General features: G+C 46.8%; 1 protein-coding gene across 2 annotated transcripts in view; it reads left to right on the top strand.

Moving 5' to 3' along the window:
• The window catches only part of SYT2 (synaptotagmin 2), a 399,391-nt gene that overhangs the window by 351,590 nt on the left and 23,412 nt on the right, over positions 1-24,389 (top strand). For both annotated transcript variants that reach the window (XM_077295394.1, XM_077295395.1), the window contains 2 exons: positions 18,548-18,715; positions 20,111-20,228. In XM_077295394.1, the coding sequence (XP_077151509.1) occupies positions 18,548-18,715; positions 20,111-20,228 (286 nt within the window). The remainder of the gene's footprint in view (positions 1-18,547; positions 18,716-20,110; positions 20,229-24,389) is intronic.

The raw sequence follows: 24,389 nt of genomic DNA, 5'->3' as shown, positions 1-24,389 counted from the left end.
CGGCGGTTGGCAAAAAGCTGAGTCTTCTCCTGGGACAACTTCAAATTGTCCACTACCTGCCCCCAAATCTGATGCAACCTCTCCACCACAGCATCCACTCCAGGACAATCCGAAGATTCCACCTGACCAGAAGAAAATCGAGGATGAAACCCCGAATTACAGAAAAAGGGAGACACCAAGGTGGCAGAACTGGCCCGATTATTGAGGGCAAACTCCGCTAAAGGCAAAAAAGCAACCCAATCATCCTGATCTGCAGACACAAAACACCTCAAATATGTCTCCAAGGTCTGATTCGTCCGCTCGGTCTGGCCATTAGTCTGAGGATGGAAAGCAGACGAGAAAGACAAATCTATGCCCATCCTAGCACAGAATGCTCGCCAAAATCTAGACACGAATTGGGTACCTCTGTCAGAAACGATATTCTCCGGAATACCATGCAAACGGACCACATTTTGAAAAAACAGAGGAACCAACTCGGAAGAAGAAGGCAACTTAGGCAGGGGAACCAAATGGACCATCTTAGAGAAACGATCACACACCACCCAGATGACAGACATCTTCTGAGAAACAGGAAGATCCGAAATAAAATCCATCGAGATGTGCGTCCAGGGCCTCTTCGGGATAGGCAAGGGCAACAACAATCCACTAGCCCGAGAACAACAAGGCTTGGCCCGAGCACAAACGTCACAAGACTGCACGAAGCCTCGCACATCTCGAGACAGGGAAGGCCACCAGAAGGACCTTGCCACCAAATCCCTGGTACCAAAGATTCCAGGATGACCTGCCAACGCAGAAGAATGAACCTCAGAAATGACTTTACTGGTCCAATCATCAGGAACAAACAGTCTACCAGGTGGGCAACGATCAGGTCTATCCGCCTGAAACTCCTGCAAGGCCCGCCGCAGGTCTGGAGAAACGGCAGACAATATCACTCCATCCTTAAGGATACCTGTAGGTTCAGAATCACCAGGGGAGTCAGGCTCAAAACTCCTAGAAAGGGCATCCGCCTTAACATTCTTAGAACCCGGCAGGTAGGACACCACAAAATTAAACCGAGAGAAAAACAACGACCAGCGCGCCTGTCTAGGATTCAGGCGTCTGGCGGACTCAAGATAAATTAGATTTTTGTGGTCAGTCAATACCACCACCTGATGTCTAGCCCCCTCAAGCCAATGACGCCACTCCTCAAAAGCCCACTTCATGGCCAAAAGCTCCCGATTCCCAACATCATAATTCCGCTCGGCGGGCGAAAATTTACGCGAGAAAAAAGCACAAGGTCTCATCACGGAGCAATCGGAACTTCTCTGCGACAAAACCGCCCCAGCTCCGATTTCAGAAGCGTCGACCTCAACCTGAAAAGGAAGAGCAACATCAGGCTGACGCAACACAGGGGCGGAAGAAAAGCGGCGCTTAAGCTCCCGAAAGGCCTCCACAGCAGCAGGGGACCAATCAGCAACATCAGCACCCTTCTTAGTCAAATCAGTCAATGGTTTAACAACATCAGAAAAACCAGCAATAAATCGACGATAAAAGTTAGCAAAGCCCAAAAATTTCTGAAGACTCTTAAGAGAAGAGGGTTGCGTCCAATCACAAATAGCCTGAACCTTGACAGGATCCATCTCGATGGAAGAGGGGGAAAAAATATATCCCAAAAAGGAAATCTTTTGAACCCCAAAAACGCACTTAGAACCCTTCACACACAAGGAATTAGACCGCAAAACCTGAAAAACCCTCCTGACCTGCTGGACATGAGAGTCCCAGTCATCCGAAAAAATCAAAATATCATCCAGATACACAATCATAAATTTATCCAAATAATCACGGAAAATGTCATGCATAAAGGACTGAAAGACTGAAGGGGCATTTGAAAGACCAAAAGGCATCACCAAATACTCAAAGTGGCCCTCGGGCGTATTAAATGTGGTTTTCCACTCATCCCCCTGCTTAATTCGCACCAAATTATACGCCCCACGAAGATCTATCTTAGAGAACCACTTGGCCCCCTTTATGCGAGCAAACAAATCAGTCAGCAGTGGCAACGGATATTGATATTTAACCGTGATTTTATTCAAAAGCCGATAATCAATGCACGGCCTCAAAGAGCCATCTTTCTTAGCCACAAAGAAAAAACCGGCTCCTAAGGGAGATGACGAAGGACGAATATGTCCCTTTTCCAAGGACTCCTTTATATATTCTCGCATAGCAGCATGTTCAGGCACAGACAGATTAAATAAACGACCCTTAGGGTATTTACTACCCGGAATCAAATCTATGGCACAATCGCACTCCCGGTGCGGAGGTAATGAACCAAGCTTAGGTTCTTCAAAAACGTCACGATATTCAGTCAAGAATTCAGGAATCTCAGAGGGAATAGATGATGAAATGGAAACCACAGGTACATCCCCATGCGTCCCCTTACATCCCCAGCTTAACACAGACATAGCTTTCCAGTCAAGGACTGGGTTATGAGATTGCAGCCATGGCAATCCAAGCACCAACACATCATGTAGGTTATACAGCACAAGAAAGCGAATAATCTCCTGGTGATCCGGATTAATCCGCATAGTTACTTGTGTCCAGTATTGTGCTTTATTGCTAGCCAATGGGGTGGAGTCAATCCCCTTCAGGGGTATAGGAGTTTCAAGAGGCTCCAAATCATACCCACAGCGTTTGGCAAAGGACCAATCCATAAGACTCAAAGCGGCGCCAGAGTCGACATAGGCATCCGCGGTAATAGATGATAAAGAACAAATCAGGGTCACAGATAGAATAAACTTAGACTGAAAAGTGCCAATTGAAACAGACTTATCAAGCTTCTTAGTACGCTTAGAGCATGCTGATATAACATGAGTTGAATCACCGCAATAGAAGCACAACCCATTTTTTCGTCTAAAATTCTGCCGTTCACTTCTGGACAGAATTCTATCACATTGCATATTCTCTGGCGTCTTCTCAGTAGACACCGCCAAATGGTGCACAGGTTTGCGCTCCCGCAGACGCCTATCGATCTGGATAGCCATTGTCATGGACTCATTCAGACCCGCAGGCACAGGGAACCCCACCATAACATCCTTAATGGCATCAGAGAGACCCTCTCTGAAATTCGCCGCCAGGGCGCACTCATTCCACTGAGTAAGCACAGCCCATTTACGGAATTTCTGGCAGTATATTTCAGCTACGTCTTGCCCCTGAGATAGGGATATCAAGGCCTTTTCCGCCTGAAGTTCTAACTGAGGTTCCTCATAAAGCAACCCCAAGGCCAGAAAAAACGCATCCACATTGAGCAACGCAGGATCCCCTGGAGCCAATGCAAAAGCACAATCCTGAGGGTCGCCCCGGAGCAAAGAAATCACAATCCTGACCTGCTGAGCAGGATCTCCAGCAGAGCGAGATTTCAGGGACAAAAACAACTTGCAATTATTTTTGAAATTTTGAAAGCAAGATCTATTCCCCGAGAAAAATTCAGGCAAAGGAATTCTAGGTTCAGATATAGGAACATGAACAACAAAATCTTGTAAGTTTTGAACTTTCGTGGTGAGATTATTCAAACCTGCAGCTAAACTCTGAATATCCATTTTAAACAGGTGAACACAGAGCCATTCCAGGATTAGAAGGAGAGAGAGAGAGAAAGGCTGCAATATAGGCAGACTTGCAAGAGATTCAATTACAAGCACACTCAGAACTGAGAAAAAAAAAAAAAATCTTCAGCAGACTTCTCTTTTCTCTCCTTTCTCTGTCAATTAATTTAACCCTTTTAGGCCGGTCAAACTGTTATGGTTCTCAATGGCAAGAGAACATAGCCCAGCAAACATAAGAACTAGCTCTTGGAAGGATGGAAACTAAACTGACCATGAACTAAACCTGCCGCACAACTAACAGTAGCCGGGTAGCGTAGCCTGCGTTTTATCCCTAGACGCCCAGCGCCGGCCGGAGGACTAACTAATCCTGGCAGAGGAAAATATAGTCCTGGCTCACCTCTAGAGAAATTTCCCCGAAAGGCAGACAGAGGCCCCCACAAATATTGGCGGTGATTTTAGATGAAATGACAAACGTAGTATGAAAATAGGTTTAGCAAAATTGAGGTCCGCTTACTAGATAGCAGGAAGACAGAAAGGGCACTTTCATGGTCAGCTGAAAACCCTATCAAAATACCATCCTGAAATTACTTTAAGACTCTAGTATTAACTCATAACATCAGAGTGGCAATTTCAGATCACAAGAGCTTTCCAGACACAGAAACGAAACTACAGCTGTGAACTGGAACAAAATGCAAAAACAAACAAGGACTAAGTCCAACTTAGCTGGGAGTTGTCTAGCAGCAGGAACATGCACAGAAAGGCTTCTGATTACAATGTTGACCGGCATGGAAGTGACAGAGGAGAAAGGCTAAATAGCGACTCCCACATCCTGATGGAAACAGGTGAACAGAGAGGATGATGCACACCAGTTTAATTCCACCAGTGGCCACCGGGGGAGCCCAAAATCCAATTTCACAACACCCCCCCCCCCCCCCGCTGGCCTGAATGGAAAAAAGCTACATTTAAAACATAGTGGAACCAGAGCTGCCATGAATCAAAAAATGGATCACGACACCATCTCATCTCCCTCTCCAGCAAGGACACATAGGGGAAACTCCTTCATCTTTGATTTTGAAGGAGTATCTTCCCGAGGGATCTGGCTTCTGTCTGAGATACTCTGTACAGCCCCCTTTTCCACAAGTTCTAAAATAATGAAAAATCCCCCCCAGTATGATAGGATGTATTGTCTTTTATCACCCCAACCTTATGGGACTTAGTATCACAGTCTGTTCCCATGGTTACTCTAGCCACAGGGTAGTCCTTGGCATCTTCGTGTAGGCAGCTAACACCCACAACCTTATCAGGGATCAACTGGTGGAGCATTGTAACACTGAAAAGGGTCTCTAGACTTCCCGAGTCCAAAAGTCCAAGAACCAATAGCCCATTAATGGACAAGGTACATGCCTGCAGCCCCTCGCCTGGTTGACAGTCCATACTGCAGGCCAGGTAGGCATAATAGGAGCAATGCCTGCTTAGCCTGCAGTCCATTAGTTGAGGGGACATATGACACTTGGCGGCTATGTGTCCAGGATTGTGACATTGCCAACAGACCACGTCCTTAATAATAGCCTTGGGAGACACCTCAGTGGGATTGGGATGCCCCCCATTTGTGGGTCTAGATGCCCTCCATGGTGAGCACGCCCCCCTTTGGGTATCCCAGTAAGGGGAAGTGGCGATGTCTGGTTTCATGAGGGATTTTTCAACTACCTGTACCTCTCTACTAGGCTAACCAGGTCGTCCGCATACCATGGGTCGCTCTGGGCAATCAAGGCCTGTATTGGCCTGGGAAGGGAGTGAAAGTAATGGCTGGAGCAAGGCCGCCCAACCCCCTCAACCAAGGCCTGAGCAGAGGCCAGCATGACAGGGGGTTGGAGGTGGGTATTTAGGGTAATTGGGAGGAGGGACTAAGGATGGGGGGTAATATGGGGGTAGTTGGGGGTGGGGCCTGTCAGTTCCCGCTCTTCCAGCCCCCGGAGAACATCTCCTACCATGTCGGCATTGGACCGGGTCTTGGAGAGCCTCAGGGCAGCAGCTGCTTTGCACCCTGATGGCTGGCTGGAGGTGCAGGTGGCAGGAATCCTCGGTGGGAGCACGGTGGCGGCAGCGGCGTCTCTGCTGGAGCGGCGTGCCCGGAGATGCCGGCCCCCGGAAAGATTGTCCCCAGATATGGCTCCCAGGGCCTCCCGCAGGTGCAGGAGCCCCTCCAGGGACCCTCCAGGCCAGGCGCCGGTGAGTAGTGTTGCCAGCAGGCCCCGGCCTGGGAGGAATCCTATCGCCGGGCGGGCCCCATCGGTGGCTGCTGGGCCTCAGTCTTGTGCTAGCACAGGGGCGGAGCCAGCGCGCGCCGGGCAGCGAGGGAGGCGCAGCAGTGCGGGGGGCCGCAGCAGCGATGCTCCTGTCGCACGGCCTGTCCCTCCTCATGTGAGCAGCGGTGGAGCCAGCGGGGGGGGGGGGGGCGGACGGTGATGGGCAGCCCAGCCATGTGCCGGTCCTGTCACCGGGAGCAGGGAGCTATCCTGCACAGCTGGACAGCAGCGGGGGCGCAGCTGCGCTGCCTGATCGGGTGTTTGGTGCACAGTGGGACTCGGCCGGAAGCTCAGGACTGGCAAGCACTTTGTCCAGAAGCGGAGGGACACCCTATTCGTCAGCGGCGACACCGGGTTATTCGTATGATGCGCAGCGATCGCAGCAGGTTTCGCCGAGGCAGGAGTTCGGGCAGCAGGGACGTCAGGAGACCGGCATTCCGACTGGAGGGGTCACAGCCTCCTCGCAGCCTGGTGAGTATATGTCTGTGTCTAGTCCATGTATTCAAAACGTTTCCGTACCGTTTGTTGGTGGTACGCGGGGTAGTATGGCCTGTGCGGATGTGGCGAATGGGGCTGCTGTTGCGGGGGGCGCAGGTGTGCAGGAGGTGTTAGATAGCGTACAGGCTTTATTGGCTAGGTTGGATAGGGGTTTATTGGAGCAGAGGCAGCTAGCTGCGTGGGTAGCCCCTTGCGGGCCCCCAGTTGGTGTGGTGGCGACAACGCAGGTGCAGGCGTCGCCGGTTTCTGTGTCGGTGCAGACAGAAAAGGAGAAGGAATGCAGGGTGCATCTTGATGATAGGGCTCACGGGGAAGTCTACGTATGTTTTGAGGGTCCTTTGGGGGCCCATCTTAAAAAGGAAGTGAAAGAGAAAATTGGTAAAGATGAATATGTTGAGATATTTTCGTTGCTTCCGTTAGAGAAGTTTCATTTGGATAAGGGCAAAAAGGAAGAAAGCAAGAAAGAGGATGAGGAAAAGCGGAGGTGGAGTCTGATTCCGCAGACGTTTTCGAACTGGCTGCAGGCGTTTGCGATTTTAGCCAGCGTGATTGCCGAAAAGGCTCCGGAGAACAGCGCTGGGTTGTTCTGTTATATGGATTCCATCGGTGAGGCTTATCGGGTTTACGGGGGGCAGGCATGGCTCAGGTACGATGAGCAATTTCGGCAGCGGAAAGCTATCCGGCCTGCCATAAGGTGGGATCAGAAGGATATCGGATTGTGGCTGAGGGTCATGGCGCAGTACAAATTCGGGCATTCCTTTCATGGGGGATCCGGATCCTCGGGTCAGGCGAGCCAGGCCGGCGGTGCAGGTTCCGGGGCCCAGTCGGGTAATTCGGGAGAGCGTAAGCCGGGATTATGCTGGCAGTTCAATGAGGGGCAATGCAAGTTTGGGTCCAACTGCAAATTTAAGCATCTCTGCTCCCATTGTAGCGGCTCCTCGCATGGGGCCGCAAAATGTTTTAAAAAAGGCAAGCCCAAGTCAGGGGCTGGTAATACCCAAGGGGGCGACTCCAGTGAGTTTGGAAAAGATGGCCCCTTATCTAAGTAGATACCCGGATAGGGAGAAGGCCGAATTAATATTTTCAGGTTTTAAGGATGGCTTCTTGATACTGGCGCCTAATATTGTGGTGCCGCAAGGGGTTAAAAATTTACATTCTGCTTTGTTGCACAGTGCGGTGGTCACTGAAAAATTAGGGAAGGAAGTGTCGTTGGGTCGTATGGCGGGCCCGTTTGAGGTACCACCGTTGCCGGATTTAGTGGTGTCACCGCTGGGGTTTGTGCCTAAGAAAGAGCCAGGAAAATTTTGTCTGATTCATCATTTGTCCTACCCGCGTGGGTTGTCCGTCAACAATGGTATAGCACCAGAGCTTTGTTCGGTGGTATATGTATCTTTTGATGAAGCGGTGGCTTAAGTGCGCAGGTCTGGAAAAGGGGCGCTGTTGGCAAAAACGGACATTGAATCAGCTTTTCGTTTGTTGCCGGTTCACCCCTCCAGTGTTAGACTGTTAGGTTGTTTTTGGAATGGGTTTTTTTTTGTGGACAGGTGTTTACCAATGGGTTGTTCCTTGTCATGCGCCTTATTCGAATCGTTTAGTTCATTTTTGGAGTGGGTGGTCCGTGATGTGTCCGGTTGTGATTCTGTTATCCACTACCTGGACGATTTTTTGTGCGTCGGCCCAGCAGGGTCCGATTGTTGCAGGAGGTTGTTGAGCGCGGTTCAGTGGGTGGCTGATCTTTTCGGTGTCCCTCTGGCACCAGGAAAGACTGAGGGCCCGGACACGTGTCTTTCTTTTTTGGGCATTGTGATTGACACGGTGCGGTGGGAGTTTCGATTGCCGATGGAGAAGGTGGAAGGTCTTCGGGCCGAAGTGGCCAGGGCCTGTCATTTAAAAAAGTTATCTTTGCGCGAGGTGCAGTCATTATTGGGGAAACTTAATTTTGCATGTCGGGTCTTGCCCATGGGGAGAGTTTTTTCCAGAAGGTTAGCTAGTGCTACGGCTGGAGTGCGTGCCCCTCATCATTTCATCAGATTGTCTGCAGAGGTGAGGGAGGATTTGGTAGTCTGGAATAAGTTTTTGACGGACTATAATGGGCGCTCATTGATCATGGATGAGGTGATGGATAGCGACACGCTGGAGTTGTTTACGGACGCCGCAGGGGGGATTGGTTTTGGAGCGTATTTTCGTGGGCAGTGGTGTGCAGAACAATGGCCTGAGGCTTGGATTGCTGCCGGCTTGGTCAGGAATATCGCGTTGTTGGAGATTTTTCCCATCCTTGTGGCGGTCCATTTATGGCAAAAAGATTTCCGTGACAGGCGTGTGCGCTTTAATTGTGATAACATGGGTGTTGTTTGCGCTATCAACGGGCTTACGGCGTCGTCGCCTCCTGTGGTGCGCGTGCTGAGGCACTTGGTTTTGTCATGCTTAGCGTTGAATGCGCATGTGACAGCATCCCACGTGCCAGGTTCTCACAATTCCATTGCTGATTCTCTTTCTCGTTCGCAGTTTGACCGTTTCCGATTGTTGGCCCCGGAGGCAGAAGTCCTCGGCTTGAGATGCCCTGCGGAGCTTTGGCAGGTGGTGTTCGAGATGCTGAAGGTTTGATTAGGTCATCGCTGGCGCCTAGGACGTGGGATGCCTATCAGGCAGTGTGGTCGTCTTGGGAGGGTTTATTGGTGGCAGGGCACTATGAGGCGAGTGCGGAGGATCAGGTGGGAGCATTATTATCCTGGTTAAGTGTTTGGGCATCTGAAGGTTGGTCCGCGGCTAAGGTGTCACGTACTTTAGCGGCGCTAGCCTTTGGTTTTAAATTAAGGGGGCAGAGAGATCTGTCCAAGGTCTTTTTGGTTAGGCAGGCGGTAAAAGGTTTTCGGAGGCGTCAGGGTAATGGGGACTCTAGGCGCCCGGTTTCGTTTGCCTTGTTGGAGCGATTGGGGGAGATTTTGCCTTCAGTATGTTCGTCGGAATTTGAGTGCAGTCTCTTCAGGTTGGCATTTTCGTTTGCATTTTTCGGGGCGCTTAGACTTGGGGAGCTGGTTGCTCCCAGTAAACATGTGTCGGGGGGCATTCTAGCGAAGGATGTGTTATTGTCTCCCGATAGGGTGGAATTTTGGTTGCGAAGGTCAAAAACGGATCAGGAAGGTCGGGGTCAGCGAGTGGTATTGGGGAAGGTTGCGAGTTCGGTTATGTGTCCAGTGAGTTGTTTAGCTAATTTTTGTAGGCTGCGGCCAATGGGGGAAGGTGCTTTATTGTGTCATGCCGATGGTACGTTTCTGTCCAGATATCAATTTACGGTGGTTTTCAGGAAGGCGGTGCGATTATTGGGGCTGGACAGTTCATGCTTTGCTCCTCACTCTTTTCGGATCGGGGCGGCAACTGAGGCCGCTTTGGGCGGTTTGGGTAGTGAGGACATTCGCCGAATCGGACGGTGGCGGTCCATTAGGTATCGTAGTTATGTTAGGCCTCATCGGGTGACCACAGAATAGTTATGCCTCGTGATCTAGGGGTATTTGCTTGCCTTGATGTTTTTGTTTAGTGTTGTTTTTTGTTGTTTCAGGGTCTCCGCCGGTATTGGTGTGGATCTTCGGTCACTCGTTCGTTCACTGGGGAGCCTTGCGTGCGGACGTGAGGAGAGAGGGGAGACAACTGGGTTTCGAGCGAGCGGTGGCTGTGGTTCGGTGGTTGGGTTTCCGGGGTATGCTCTGGAACAGAGTTTTGAAAGAGGTGCACAACAGCGCGAGTTTGGACAGGGCACCGGATATTTTGGTGTTGCACGCCAGGGGGAACGACCTTGGAGTACGACCTTTCAGGGAATTGGTTAGGGACATCAAACAGGATTTGCTGCGGTTGTGGGTGTTGTATCCTGGCCTTACTGTCGTTTGGTCGGAAATTGTGCCACGTTCTCGTTGGCGGAATATGCGATCTTGTGTTAAAATTAACAAGGCCAGGGTGAAGGTGAACAGGGCTGTGTCGGCGTTTGTGTCACGGAACGGGGGTGTGGCGGTGCAACATTTGGAATTAGAAAAGGGTGAAGGTGGTTTTTGGTTGGCGGTCGGTGTGCATTTAAATGCGGTGGGTAGTGATCTTTTGGCTTTAGGCCTGCAAGAAGGGATTGAAAGGGCCATGGCTTTTCGGTCTGGGGGGATCTCGGGCCTTTGAGGTGGTCATCGGCCCTCGTTGTGGCGGCTGGGGGGAGTCCTTGGAGTTGGTGAAAATTGGTTCTGGGGATCCATCGGCATATGGGTCCCCTGTTTTTCGGAGTTTAACAGGTGTTGGATCTGGTGAACTGTGGTGGGGACTTTCGGCTGGGGTGGCCGAATCCCCATGAAGTTTTCGTGAACAGTTAAACCTTTGGGTTTATTGGTGCTCCCGAGCCAGGGTGGTAACGGCTGGGAGTAATTATGTGTTTATTGTTATGTTCACAATTATGTTTTGGATATTCGCCAGATCCTTTGTATCTTCAAGGACTCCTCCTAGTACAAGAGTAATATTTACATTGTGGATAGTTGTTATTTATTTTATGTGTTAAATAAAAGGCTGCTGTGGCCAAATTATTCCAAAGATAATTCTTGTCATGTGTCTTTGTGTGAATGGGAGTGTGGAGGGGTAACAGAGGAAAAGAGAGGTGATCAAGGGGTGGGTCTTGGGGTAAAAGGTGCTCACCCGCTATACCCAGGGTCTCGACAATACCAATGTCAAGTAATGGCTGGAGCAAGGCCGCCCAACCCCCTCAACTAAGGCCTGAGCGGAGGCCAGCATGACAGGGGGTTGGAGGTGGGTATTTAGGGTAATTGGGAGGAGGGACTAAGGATGGGGGGTAATATGGGGGTAGTTGGGGGTGGGGCCTGTCAGTTCCCGCTCTTCGAGCCCCCGGAGCATTCCACCCTCCCGCCCCTTGTTTCTATTTACAATATGTGGGTACAGTTTTACAGGGTTTTGATGTTTTTGCTTTGACGGGTCATTGCGGCTGAGGCGGCTGGGGGGAGTCCTTTTAGTTGGTGAAAATTGGTTCTGGGGATCCATTGGCATATGGGTCCCCTTTTTTTTTTTTGGAGTTTAACAGGTGTTGGATCTGGTGAATTGTGGTGGGGACTTTCGGCTGGGGTGGCCGAATCCCCGTGAATTTTTCGTGAACAGTTAAACCTTTGGGTTTATTGGTGCTCCCGAGCCAGGGTGGTAACGGCTGGGAGTAATTATGTGTTTATTGTTATGTTCACAGTTATGTTTTGGATATTCGCCAGATCCTTTGTAGCTTCAAGAACTCCTCCTAGTACAAGAGTAATATTTACATTGTGGATAGTTGTTATTTATTTTATGTGTTAAATAAAAGGCTGCTGTGGCCAAATTATTCCAAAGATAATTCTTGTCATGTGTCTTTGTGTGAATGGGAGTGTGGAGGGGTAATGGAGGAAAAGAGAGGTGATCAAGGGGTGGGTCTTGGGGTAAAAGGTGCTCACCCGGTATACCCAGGGTCTCGACAATACCAATGTCATGAACCTGTCCATCACCACACACGCTCGACGATCTAGGCAGTAGTGGAAGTCTCTGGCTGCAACCACTTTTGGACTAGGTGCAACAAAACGAACATCTGCGAGCGAGCGGGTTTGTCACCAGCATACACCCAGTGGTGGACTCACTGAGCTCTGTCGGACATAGTTACTCCCAGGTGTGCCAAGTTTTCAGTCTTTAATTGGGCATATTCTTTGGCATACTGGAGTGCTGAGTCACAGTACGCCTTTTGAGGTTCGCCCGACAAATACGGATTCAGCGCCTCCTCCCACTGCTCAGGTAAAGTTTCTCCCATTATGGGTTTTTAGATCATGGAAGAAAGCAATCTTCGTGACACCTATCTTCCCTCACATACAGTGCCAGTGACCCTGTCACAGTACACTTAGAAACAGATTATTTATCAGTATTTATCAGTAATATTTTATAAATAGTTAGTTCCAGATGTCTTTTTTAAAGGAATCTGGCATCAGGTTTTTGCTATCCCATCTGAGAGCAGCATGATGGGGGCAGAGACCCTGACTACAGCTTTGTATCACTTACTGGAATGCGTATTATATTATTTTCTAAAATCACAGTTTTTTCTGCTGAAGAGCCTTTTTTTTACACTGTGCATAGACAGAAAGCTGCCAATCAGTAGTAGGGGTATTGTTATACAAAGCTCATGAATATAAAGGGCTACATGGCATCAGCTTTACTAGTCCTCAAGTGATCATTTCCTGCTGATAAAACAGTGACTTTATCAAAACTACAGTAAGCAGCCCAGTAAGTGACACATCACTGAAATCGAGGTATCTGTTTCTACGATATGCTGCTATCAAATTAAGTAGCAAAAACAGGTTCTTTTAAAATTTATTATCTATATCATGTTATGTATGGAGGAAAGTGTATAATTATTAAAACAAAAATAACTCCAAGAACACAAAGCATACATCTAAAGAAAATATTGTCTTAAAGGGAATCTGTCAGTAGGATCGACCCTCCTAAGTCGTCTATATGAGCATGCAGGCCATAGGAAGCCACCAGTGAAACCTGTAGACCCCAGCAAGTTGCAGCAAGACGTTTTCTAAGAAAGCAGGGGGATAGTCTGCTCTTGTAAGGGGGGAGTAAGAGCATAAGGCAGGCAAGACAGGTACTAGTAATAGAGGATTAAGTTATTAGGTAAACAGACAGGGAACTCTGTCATAACGACCTGGTTAATTGATCGGTGTGTTCCTGGCCCTGAAATATGTCACATCACAGATTGTATTGATAGATTACTGTGATAGTCTGCAAAGGACCCAGCAGTCATGGTGCATATTGGCACCAATGACAACGTTAGAGGTAGGTGGACTGGAATTAAAAATGATTTCAGGTGTTAAGGCCATATGCTTAAAGGGATTGTACAGGTTTTTCATTAAATCACTTTCTGTGACTGCAAACTTGTGAATCCTCACATCACGTGCAGTGTATGCTACGGGGATTCTCCAGTGCCAGAGACAAGAATGAGTGGTTATGTTACCTCCAAGTATGCGACATACATACCTCCGACCACATTCCGACTATACATGCCCGGCAGGGCCGGACTGGGACTAAAATTCAGCCCTGGCATTTGAAGTTACACAGGCCCACTTGTCACATGGTGACTGTATAATACCTTTGTACACTTGTAGGCAGGGCCGGTTTTAGGCAAAGTGGGGCCCTAGGCAAAGTTTAAAATGGGTCCCCAAATGCTAACATATTGCACATCACACAGAAGCCTTTCTGTTGTATTTACGTGCGCTGAGTTCAGGCCGCTAAACAAGTTTGATCGACAATACTGAAGTTGTTCAACGCTTGTTTCCCGGCCTCTTTCCACCAGCTGAGGAATAATGATGAGACAGAACGATCACTAATAGATCACTAACAGATCACCATACAGTATCATGTTTTCAGCAGCACATCTACAGTTTACACTGGCAATGTGCTGCTGACAACAAGGCTTTTAGTTCCAGCAAAAACAATCCGAATATGCAGCATTTTACTTGTTTAGTAAAATACACCCCATAGTCCTCCATATATTATAATGTGCTCCATAGTCCTCCATATAGTATAATACACTCCCTATAGTCCTCCATATATTAAAATACACTGCTCAGTCCTCCACATAGTATAATACACTCCTCATAGTCCTCCATATAGCATAATACAATCCTCATAGTCCTCCATATAGCATAATACAATCCTCATAGTGCTCCATATAGTATAATGCACCGCCACAGTCATCCATGTAGTACAATTCACTTCCCATAGTATAATGCACCCCATAGTTCTTCATATAGTATAACGTATTCCCCATAGTCCTCGATACAGTATAATGCAGCCCACATATAGTATAATGCAGCCACCCCAGAGTATAATGCAGCCACCCCAGAGTATAATGCAGCCACCCCAGAGTATAATGCAGCCACCCCAGAGTATAATGCAGCCACCCCACAGAGTATAATGCAGCCACCCCAGAGTATGTAACCCCCATAGAATATAATACAGCCCACCTCCCCATAATATATAATGTAGCCCCCCATAGAATATAATGCAGCCCCCCATAGTATATAACGCAGCCTCCCCCATAGAATATAATATACCCCCACAATAGTATATAACACAGCCACATAGTACATAACATGGCCTCCCCCATAGAATATAATATACTCCCCATAGTATATAGCAAAGCCCGCATATTATATAGCACAAACCGCATAGTATACAGCACAGCCTGCATACTATAGCACAGCTCGCGTAGTAGATCACACAGCAGTATTCAGCACAGACCACACAGTAGTATACAGCACAGACCACACAGTAGTATACAGCACAGCCCACGTAGAAGTATACAGCACAGTCCACACAGTAGTATACAGCACAGCCCACAGAGTAATATATACAGCACAGCCCACAAAGTAATATATACAGCACAGCCCACAAAGTAATATATACAGCACAGCCCACAGAGAACTATATACAGCACAGCCCACAGAGAACTATATACAGCACAGCCCACAGAGAACTATATAAAGCACAGCCCAGAGTACTATATACAGCACAGCCCAGAGTACTATATAAAGCACAGCCCAGAGAGTACTATATACAGCACAGCCCAGAGAGTACTATATACAGCACAGCCCAGAGAGTACTATATACAGCACAGCCCAGAGAGTACTATATACAGCACAGCCCACAGAGTACTATACACAGCACAGCCCACAGAGTACTATATACAGCACAGCCCACAGAGTACTATATACAGCACAGCCCACAGAGTACTATATACAGCACAGCCCACAGAGTACTATATACAGCACAGCCCACAGAGTACTATATACAGCACAGCCCACAGAGTACTATATACAGCACAGCCCACAGAGTACTATATACAGCACAGCCCACAGAGTACTATATACAGCACAGCCCACAGAGAACTATATACAGCACACAGTAGTATACAGCACAGAGCACAGCCCACAGAGAACTATATACAGCCCACAGTAGTATACAGCACAGAGCACAGCCCACAGAGAACTATATACAGCCCACAGTAGTATACAGCACAGAGCACAGCCCACAGAGAACTATATACAGCACAGAGCACAGCCCACAGAGAACTATATACAGCCCACAGTAGCATACAGCACAGAGCACAGCCCAGAGAACTATATATAGCACACAGTAGTATACAGCACAGAGCACAGCCCACAGAGTACTATATACAGCCCACAGCAGTATACAGCACAGAGCACAGCCCACAGAGTACTATATACAGCCCACAGCAGTATACAGCACAGAGCACAGCCCACAGAGTACTATATACAGCCCACAGCAGTATACAGCACAGAGCACAGCCCACAGAGTACTATATACAGCCCACAGCAGTATACAGCACAGAGCACAGCCCACAGAGTACTATATACAGCCCACAGTAGTATACAGCACAGAGCACAGCCCAGAGAACTATATATAGCACACAGTAGTATACAGCACAGAGCACAGCCCAGAGTACTATATATAGCACAGAGCACACAGTAGTATACAGCACAGAGCACAGCCCACAGAGAACTATATACAGCCCACAGTAGTATACAGCACAGAGCACAGCCCACAGAGAGCTATATACAGCCCACAGCAGTATACAGCACAGAGCACAGCCCACAGAGAGCTATATATAGCACAGAGCACACAGTAGTATACAGCACAGAGCACAGCCCACAGAGTACTATATACAGCCCACAGCAGTATACAGCACAGAGCACAGCCCACAGAGTACTATATACAGCCCACAGCAGTATACAGCACAGAGCACAGCCCACAGAGTACTATATACAGCCCACAGTAGTATACAGCACAGAGCACAGCCCAGAGAACTATATATAGCACACAGTAGTATACAGCACAGAGCACAGCCCACAGAGTACTATATATAGCACAGAGCACACAGTAGTATACAGCACAGAGCACAGCCCAGAGAACTATATACAGCCCACAGTAGTATACAGCACAGAGCACAGCCCACAGAGAGCTATATACAGCCCACAGCAGTATACAGCACAGAGCACAGCCCACAGAGAGCTATATATAGCACAGAGCACACAGTAGTATACAGCACAGAGCACAGCCCACAGAGTACTATATACAGCCCACAGTGGTATACAGCACAGAGCACAGCCCACAGAGAACTATATACAGCCCACAGTAGTATACAGCACAGAGCACAGCCCACAGAGAACTATATTCAGCCCACAGCAGTATACAGCACAGAGCACAGCCCACAGAGTACTATATATAGCACAGAGCACAGCCCAGAGAACTGTATATAGCACACAGTAGTATACAGCACAGAGCACAGCCCACAGAGTACTATATATAGCACAGAGCACACAGTAGTATACAGCACAGAGCACAGCCCACAGAGAACTATATACAGCCCACAGTAGTATACAGCACAGAGCACAGCCCACAGAGAGCTATATACAGCCCACAGCAGTATACAGCACAGAGCACAGCCCACAGAGAGCTATATATAGCACAGAGCACACAGTAGTATACAGCACAGAGCACAGCCCACAGAGTACTATATACAGCCCACAGTGGTATACAGCACAGAGCACAGCCCACAGATAACTATATACAGCACAGAGCACAGCCCACAGAGAACTATATACAGCCCACAGCAGTATACAGCACAGAGCACAGCCCACAGATAACTATATACAGCCCACAGCAGTATACAGCACAGAGCACAGCCCAGAGAACTATATACAGCCCACAGCAGTATACAGCACAGAGCACAGCCCACAGAGAACTATATACAGCCCACAGCAGTATACAGCACAGAGCACAGCCCAGAGAACTATATACAGCCCACAGCAGTATACAGCACAGAGCACAGCCCACAGATAACTATATACAGCCCACAGCAGTATACAGCACAGAGCACAGCCCACAGAGAGAACTATATACAGCCCACAGTGGTATACAGCACAGAGCACAGCCCACAGAGAACTATATACAGCCCACAGCAGTATACAGCACAGAGCACAGCCCACAGAGAACTATATACAGCCCACAGCAGTATACAGCACAGAGCACAGCCCACAGAGAACTATATATAGCACAGAGCAGTATACAGCACAGAGCACAGCCCAGAGAACTATATACAGCCCACAGCAGTATACAGCACAGAGCACAGCCCACAGAGAACTATATACAGCCCACATCTCTTCTCTTCCTCCCCTCACCTCCTCCGAGAATGGCCCCACAGTCCAGAAAAAAAAAAACCTCTCCTCACCTCTCCTCGTGCCCAGCGTTGCTTCCTGGTTCCTGCTCCTGTCTCAGCAGCTGCAGTCTGCCCGGGACACAGCAGGTGCGCGATGATATGACGTCATCGCGCACACTCAGTGTCAGAGGCAGAGCGGGGAATGATGGGAGAGGAGCGTCTGTAGACGCTCTCTCCTCCATCATTGCATTCAACTGTACCGGCGTCTATACGCCGGTGTAGTTGAATGCGACGGCGGGGGCGGCGGATTGAGCGGCCCACCACTGGCACCGGCCCTTCTGGCATTTGCCAGAAGTGCCCTATGGCCAGTCCGGCCCTGATGCCCGGCCTAGCTCAGTACCAGTGAATTGAGCGAGGCCATACATGTCTGGTTGGGGTGTGGCCATATTGCACACTGGCACTCACATGACCTTTCTGTCTCACCGCCAGCACCATACAGTCCGGACAGCTCTCGCTGTGCTCACTGTGAGGGTTACAGCATCTGCACTCATTTAAAGTAACTACAGATATTTATGATCAATGTGGAACCTGGATAACGCCTTTAAAGCAAAGACTCCAAAGGAGAACGTCATTTTAACTATATTGTTATTAATTCGTAAAGCACCATTAATCCCATAGTGCTGTATATTACAAGGGGATATATACAAAATAGAGATATAAAGTACGATGAACACACTAACAATGACAAACTAGTAGAGGGGGGGCAAGAACCCAGCCCTGGCGGGCTAACAATCAACAAGGTAATGAGGGAGGGGACAGAACGTGGGGATTTGGAGTTGGGGTAGAAAGGTGGCAGCAGGGATATTGCAGGCTGTAGGATGTCCTGAAGAGATCATCTTTTCACTTTTAACTTGAACTTTATTTAACTTTAGATTCCATATCAAGAGCTTGGAGGAAAGACCCTATGTATGTCCATATATGACTTTGATCGATTTTCTAAACATGACATCATTGGAGAGGTGAAGGTCGCGATGAATACTGTAGACCTTGGACAGCCAATAGAAGAATGGAGAGACTTGCAGAGCGCAGAAAAGGAGGAGGTGCGTTACATTAACAATTAACCTAATTAATATTGAATGTCTACATTAGAGTGACACAGTGTTTGGTAGCACCAACATTTTGTACCATGCACCAGTTTCCCCAGTGCCTTCAGAATCAATGGCCCCTGCAGAAGTTAGCTGTGACACACAAGAAGGTCAGATGTTAAATCAGGAACCTATGCTTCCTCGTCAAAGTAATAGTTACATATTTCAAAGGGCACAGTCCGATAGCTGTATAACAAGTATGTCGATGGCAATGCTTGGACTGGCCGGAGACTCTTCTGGCCCGAGCGTGACAACATGTATTTCTAATCAGCTGACATTCTTGGGTAAGGAGAGCCGCCGTTCATTATGAGCATTGCAATGTCGTCAGTGTTATACTGCCATCTGACTGCACCCTTCAAGTGACATCAGGAGGTGTACCCTGTACACATCCTTGTTCTACATCCATCTAACTGCACAAAAATCTAGCACAACCTAGCTTAGAACTTTCATGGAAGTTTCATTCTATCCCCCCTGAAAAGCCTAAAAGATTTGCGATACATTAAAAGTTATATTATTTCTTTTTGTTGAAAAAAAACTTGTCACACAAATAAATCCCTATTAGGGCTGTGTTGACAAGAGAAAAATGAAAAAGCCATATGGCACCTGGAAGGCAAGGACATCACAAAGCAGCAGTAAATTATTATTAATGTTAATAATAAAAATAATTAAAGGGGTTGTCCACTAGGGCAACCCCTTCTTAAAGTAAATGCTTGGCTAAGATAAAATATTATAATCTACAGTATATTCAGCTCCTGCGCTGGCGTTCTTCCCTCTGTGTCGGCAATAGCTCTCCCGGGGTTCTTGTGCCGTGTGGTGACGCATGACACCGGCCCCCAATCAGCGCTGGTGTCACTGTCCCTGCCTTCTGTCGAATTGAGCATGAAGAGGAAGTGATAGAGCATCTGCAGCCTAGACTTCCTCTTCATGTTCAGTTCGTACGAAGGCGGAGACAGTAACACCAGCTCTGATTGGGCGCCGAAGTCATGTTTCACACCGCATGAAAGGCCCAAGAGAGTTAGTGCTGACATGGCAAAAACGGCGCCGGCACGAGATGTGAATATAGATTTTATTATTTTATAAGGGCTAAACATTTACTTCAAGAAGGGGTTGTCCTAATAGTGGGCAACTCCTTTAAAAAGAAGAGCGACCAGTACTCACCCTTGTGGTAAGTTTTATCAGTCATTCTGTAATGATAAGGCTAGATATAATGTGATTTTGTTTTGCATGCCTGAAAAAATGCCATATATGAGTAATGGAATGAGTTAAAATTTCAAGAAAATGTAGAAGCCACAAACAGTATTTTGCAAGATCTCCACCCCAAAATAATTTGCTTTTACTTGTTTACCCCAGCCAGAGAAACTTGGAGATATCTGTATTTCCCTACGATATGTTCCAACTGCTGGAAAACTGACTGTCTGCATTCTAGAAGCCAAAAATCTGAAAAAGATGGATGTCGGGGGATTGTCAGGTGAGACTATGATTGACGTCTCGTAGGCGGTTGACACCGGGGGAAGGCATACCTCCGGGACACAATAGAGGTACGGCGGGCAATTTAGAAAAGTGATTATTTCAGCGTTCCTAGGGATACTAAGCATAAGAGCCACCTTCACAGAATGCAGCCTTAGTGCTGCTGAACGTGGCTCTTTTACTTAAAAACGCCCTGGGGGGGGGGGTGACAGGTTCCCTTTAATAACCGAGCCAATTTTTATAATTCTGAACACTGTCAATTTATGAGGTCATAACTCTGGAACAGTTTTATGGATCCCACTGTTTCTGAAATAGTTTTTTAGTGACATATTGTACTTCATGTTAGTGGTAAAATTTCTTCGATATTGCTTGCATTTATTTATGGAAAAAATAGAAATATGGCGAAAGTTTGTAAAATTTAGCAAAAAAACAAAAAATACTTAATAGATAACATTTCCAATATGTTCACTTTACTGCAGCACAATTTTGGAAACAACATTTTTTTTTGTTAGGAAGTTATAAAGGTTAAAAGTTGACCAGCGATTTCTCATTTTACAACAAAATTTAGAAATACATTTTTTTTAGGGGCCACATCACGTTTGAAGTCACTTTGAGGATTGCACATGACAGAAAATACCCAAAAGTCACACCATTCTAAAGATTGCACCCCTCAATGTGCTGAAAACCACATTCAAGAAGTTTATTAACACTTTATGTGCTTCACAGGAACTGAAGCAATGTGGAAGGAAAAAATGAACATTTAACTTTTTTTCGCAAAAATTTTACTTCAGAACCATTTTTTTTTATTTTCATAAGTGTAAAAAGAGAAAATGAACCACAAAAGTTGTTTTGCAATTTCTTCTGAATATGCAATACCCCATATGTGGGGGTAAACCACTGTTAGGGCGCACAGGAGAGCTTGGAAGGGAAGGATCGCCGTTTGACTTTTTCAACGCAGAATTGGCTGGAATTGAGATCGGACGGCATGTCGCGTTTGGAAAGCCCCTGATGTGCCTAAACAGTGAAAAAAAAACACAAATGACACCATTTTTGAAAGTAGACCCCCAACGGAACTTATCTAGATGTGTAGTGAGCACTTTGAACCCACAAATGCTTCACAGAAGTGTTATTTTTATAAGTGTTATATTTTTTCCACAAAAATTATCTTTTTGCCCCAATGGTAACTGGAGAAATTAGACCCCCAAAGTTGTTGTGCAATTTGTCCTGAGTATGGTGATACCCCATAACTGGTGATAAACCACAGTTTTAGTGCATGGCAGGGCTCAGAAGTGAGGGAGCACCGTTTGACTTTTTGAACGCAAAATTGGCTGGAATGAATGGTGGCACCATGTCGCATTTGGAGACCCCTGATGTACCTAAGCAATGAACCCCCAATTCTAACTCTAATCCTAACACAGCTCTAACCCCAACCCTAACCCCAACACACCCCTAACCCTAATCTCAATCCTAATCACAACCATAACCCCAACACAACCCTCACCCCAATATTACCATAACCCCAACATAACCCTAAGCCCAACACCACCTTAAACCTAACACCACCCTAACCCCAACCGTAAACCCAACACAAGTATAACCCCAACACAACCCTATTCCCAAACCTAACCCTAGCCCAACCCTAATCCTAGCTCTAACCCCAGCCCTAACCCTATCCCCAAACCTAACCCTATCTCAACCCTAACCCTTGCTCTAACTCCAAACCTAACCCTAGATCTAACCCCAAACCTAGCCCTAACCCTAAACCTAAACCTAACTGCAAAGAATGGGAAAAAAATACATTTTTTTATTTTATTATTTTTACCTAACAAATTGGGTGACAAAGGGAAGTTTGATTTACTTTTTTTATTTTGGTCACTTTAATAGGGTCTATCACAGTGATCAAAATGAACCAGTAGGAAAAATTCTCAATTGTTGCCGGGTGCCGGCAGGCAGAACTCGGAGGCTGCACTGCACATGCACCCGCCATTTTCTTCCCGGAAGAAGACACTGAGGGCCGGGGGACGGAGCTGGAGGGTTCAGGGACACTGTAGGTACCGGGAGATCTCGGGGGACCCCATTTCTCTCTCCTCTGGTATGCTAGATCATACCAGAGGAGAGAGAAATGAATGGGAAAGCCGCCTTTTTTTGTGATCACCGTTATTCGGTGAATAACAGTGATGATGAGACTATGGATGTTAAAACCAACCAGAATCATATTCTCTGGGGTCTCGGCTACCCTTGGTAGCCAAGACACTGGAGATTTTCTAACGCTGGGGGGCGCTATACACTTAATTCTTAGCGCCGTTAAAAAGTGGTGCTGACGAATAAGTACCCTTAACTGCCGCAGTTAAAAGGCGTATCGGCGGTCGTTGAAGGATTAACATCAAATTTATAATTTACAGTAGGATTAATTGGACCCCATAATTTGTTATGCAATTTCTTCCAAACACATTGATACCCCATATGTGGTCCACAACTAATGTGTGGGCACATGGCAAAACTCGGAAAACAAAGGACTATTTAACTTTTGAACTGTAAATTTGAATACCATGTTAGTTTTGCAGAGCCCCTGAGGTGACAAAAAGTAGAAACACTCACAAGTTTTGCAAACTAAACTACATAAGGAATTCATCTATAGGTGTGGTGAGCATTTGATGGCGGAAGCTGGTAAGATTGTGTCAATATCCACAATGAAACGATTACTATATCAACATGGGCTGAAATGCCACTCTGCCAGTAAGAAGCCATTACTCCAAAAGAAAAAGAAAAAAGCCAGGTTAATGTTTGCAAATGCACACAGGAACAAAGACCTTTATTTTTGGAGAAATGTCCTGTGGTCTGATTAAACTAAAATTTAACTTTTTGGGCATAATGACCATCGTTACATTTGGATGAAAAAGAGAGAAGCTTAGAAGCCTAAGAACACCATCCCAACTGTGAAACACAAGGGTGGCAGCATCATGTTGTGAGGTTGTTTTGCTGCAGGAGGGACTGGTGCACTTCATTAAATAGATGGCATCATGAAAAAGAAGATTAAAGATGTTTGCTATTTCTTCTTCTTCTTCTTCTTCTTCTTCTTCTTCTTCTTTATTTATTTATATAGCACCATTGATTCCATGGTGCTGGCTTCAGAAGGGGTTACATCAAAATACAAATATCACTTACAGAAAACATACTAACAATGACAGATGGGTGCTCTTGTGTGCTTACATTCTACAGACATGACATACTTATACTGCATCAGTTGGGACTTCCTTCCTGATCATGACGTACATGTATTATTATTATTATTATTTATTATTATAGCGCCATTTATTCCATGGCTCTTTACATGCAAGGAGGGGTATACATAACTACAAACATGTACTACAAATGTCGGGAACGGGTTAACCCCTTCTGCCATCCGACCTACCATTCCATCCATGTGACCTGGGCCATACTTCCCATGGATGGAATAGTACGTTAAACGCGATCAGCTGTGCTCACGGGGGAAGCGTGGCCGATCGTGACCGGGTGTCAGCTGATTATCACAGCTGACACCCGGGACTAAGTGCCAGGAGTTATCACAGACCGCTCCTGGCACTTTAACCCCGGAACACTGCAATGAAACAAGATTGCAGCATTCCGGTGGCATAGAGAAGCATCGCACAGGGAGGTGGCTCCTTGTGTGCTTTCCTGACACTCTCAGAACAACATGATGTGATCGCGTTGTTCTGAGGTTTTCCGGGTCCTGCAGGGAGGTGGCTTCTCAATGTCTTAGAGCAGGTGCTGAGAAGCCTCCTTCACTGCCTGTCAGACCGCTGATCTGACACAATGCTGTGCAAAGTGTCAGATCAGCGATCTGACTTTATACAGTGATGTCCCACCCTGGGACAATGTAAAAAAGTTTAAAAAAAATATTATACTGTGTAAAAAGATATTTTAAAAAATTCCTAAATAAAGAAAAAAAATATTGTTCCAATAAATACATTTCTTTATGTAAATAAAAAAAAACGATAAAAGTACACATATTTAGTATCATAACGACATGACCTATAAAACTGTCCCACTAGTTAACCCCTTCAGTGAACACCATAAAAAAAATAAAAAACAAGGCAAAAAGCAATGTTTTATCATCATACCGCTGAACAAAAAGTGGAATAACACACGATCAAAAAGACAC

Source organism: Ranitomeya variabilis, chromosome 3, assembly GCF_051348905.1.
Source record: "Ranitomeya variabilis isolate aRanVar5 chromosome 3, aRanVar5.hap1, whole genome shotgun sequence".
Classification (NCBI taxonomy): Eukaryota; Metazoa; Chordata; class Amphibia; order Anura; family Dendrobatidae; genus Ranitomeya; species Ranitomeya variabilis.
This window is presented reverse-complemented; position numbering and strand designations above follow the sequence as displayed.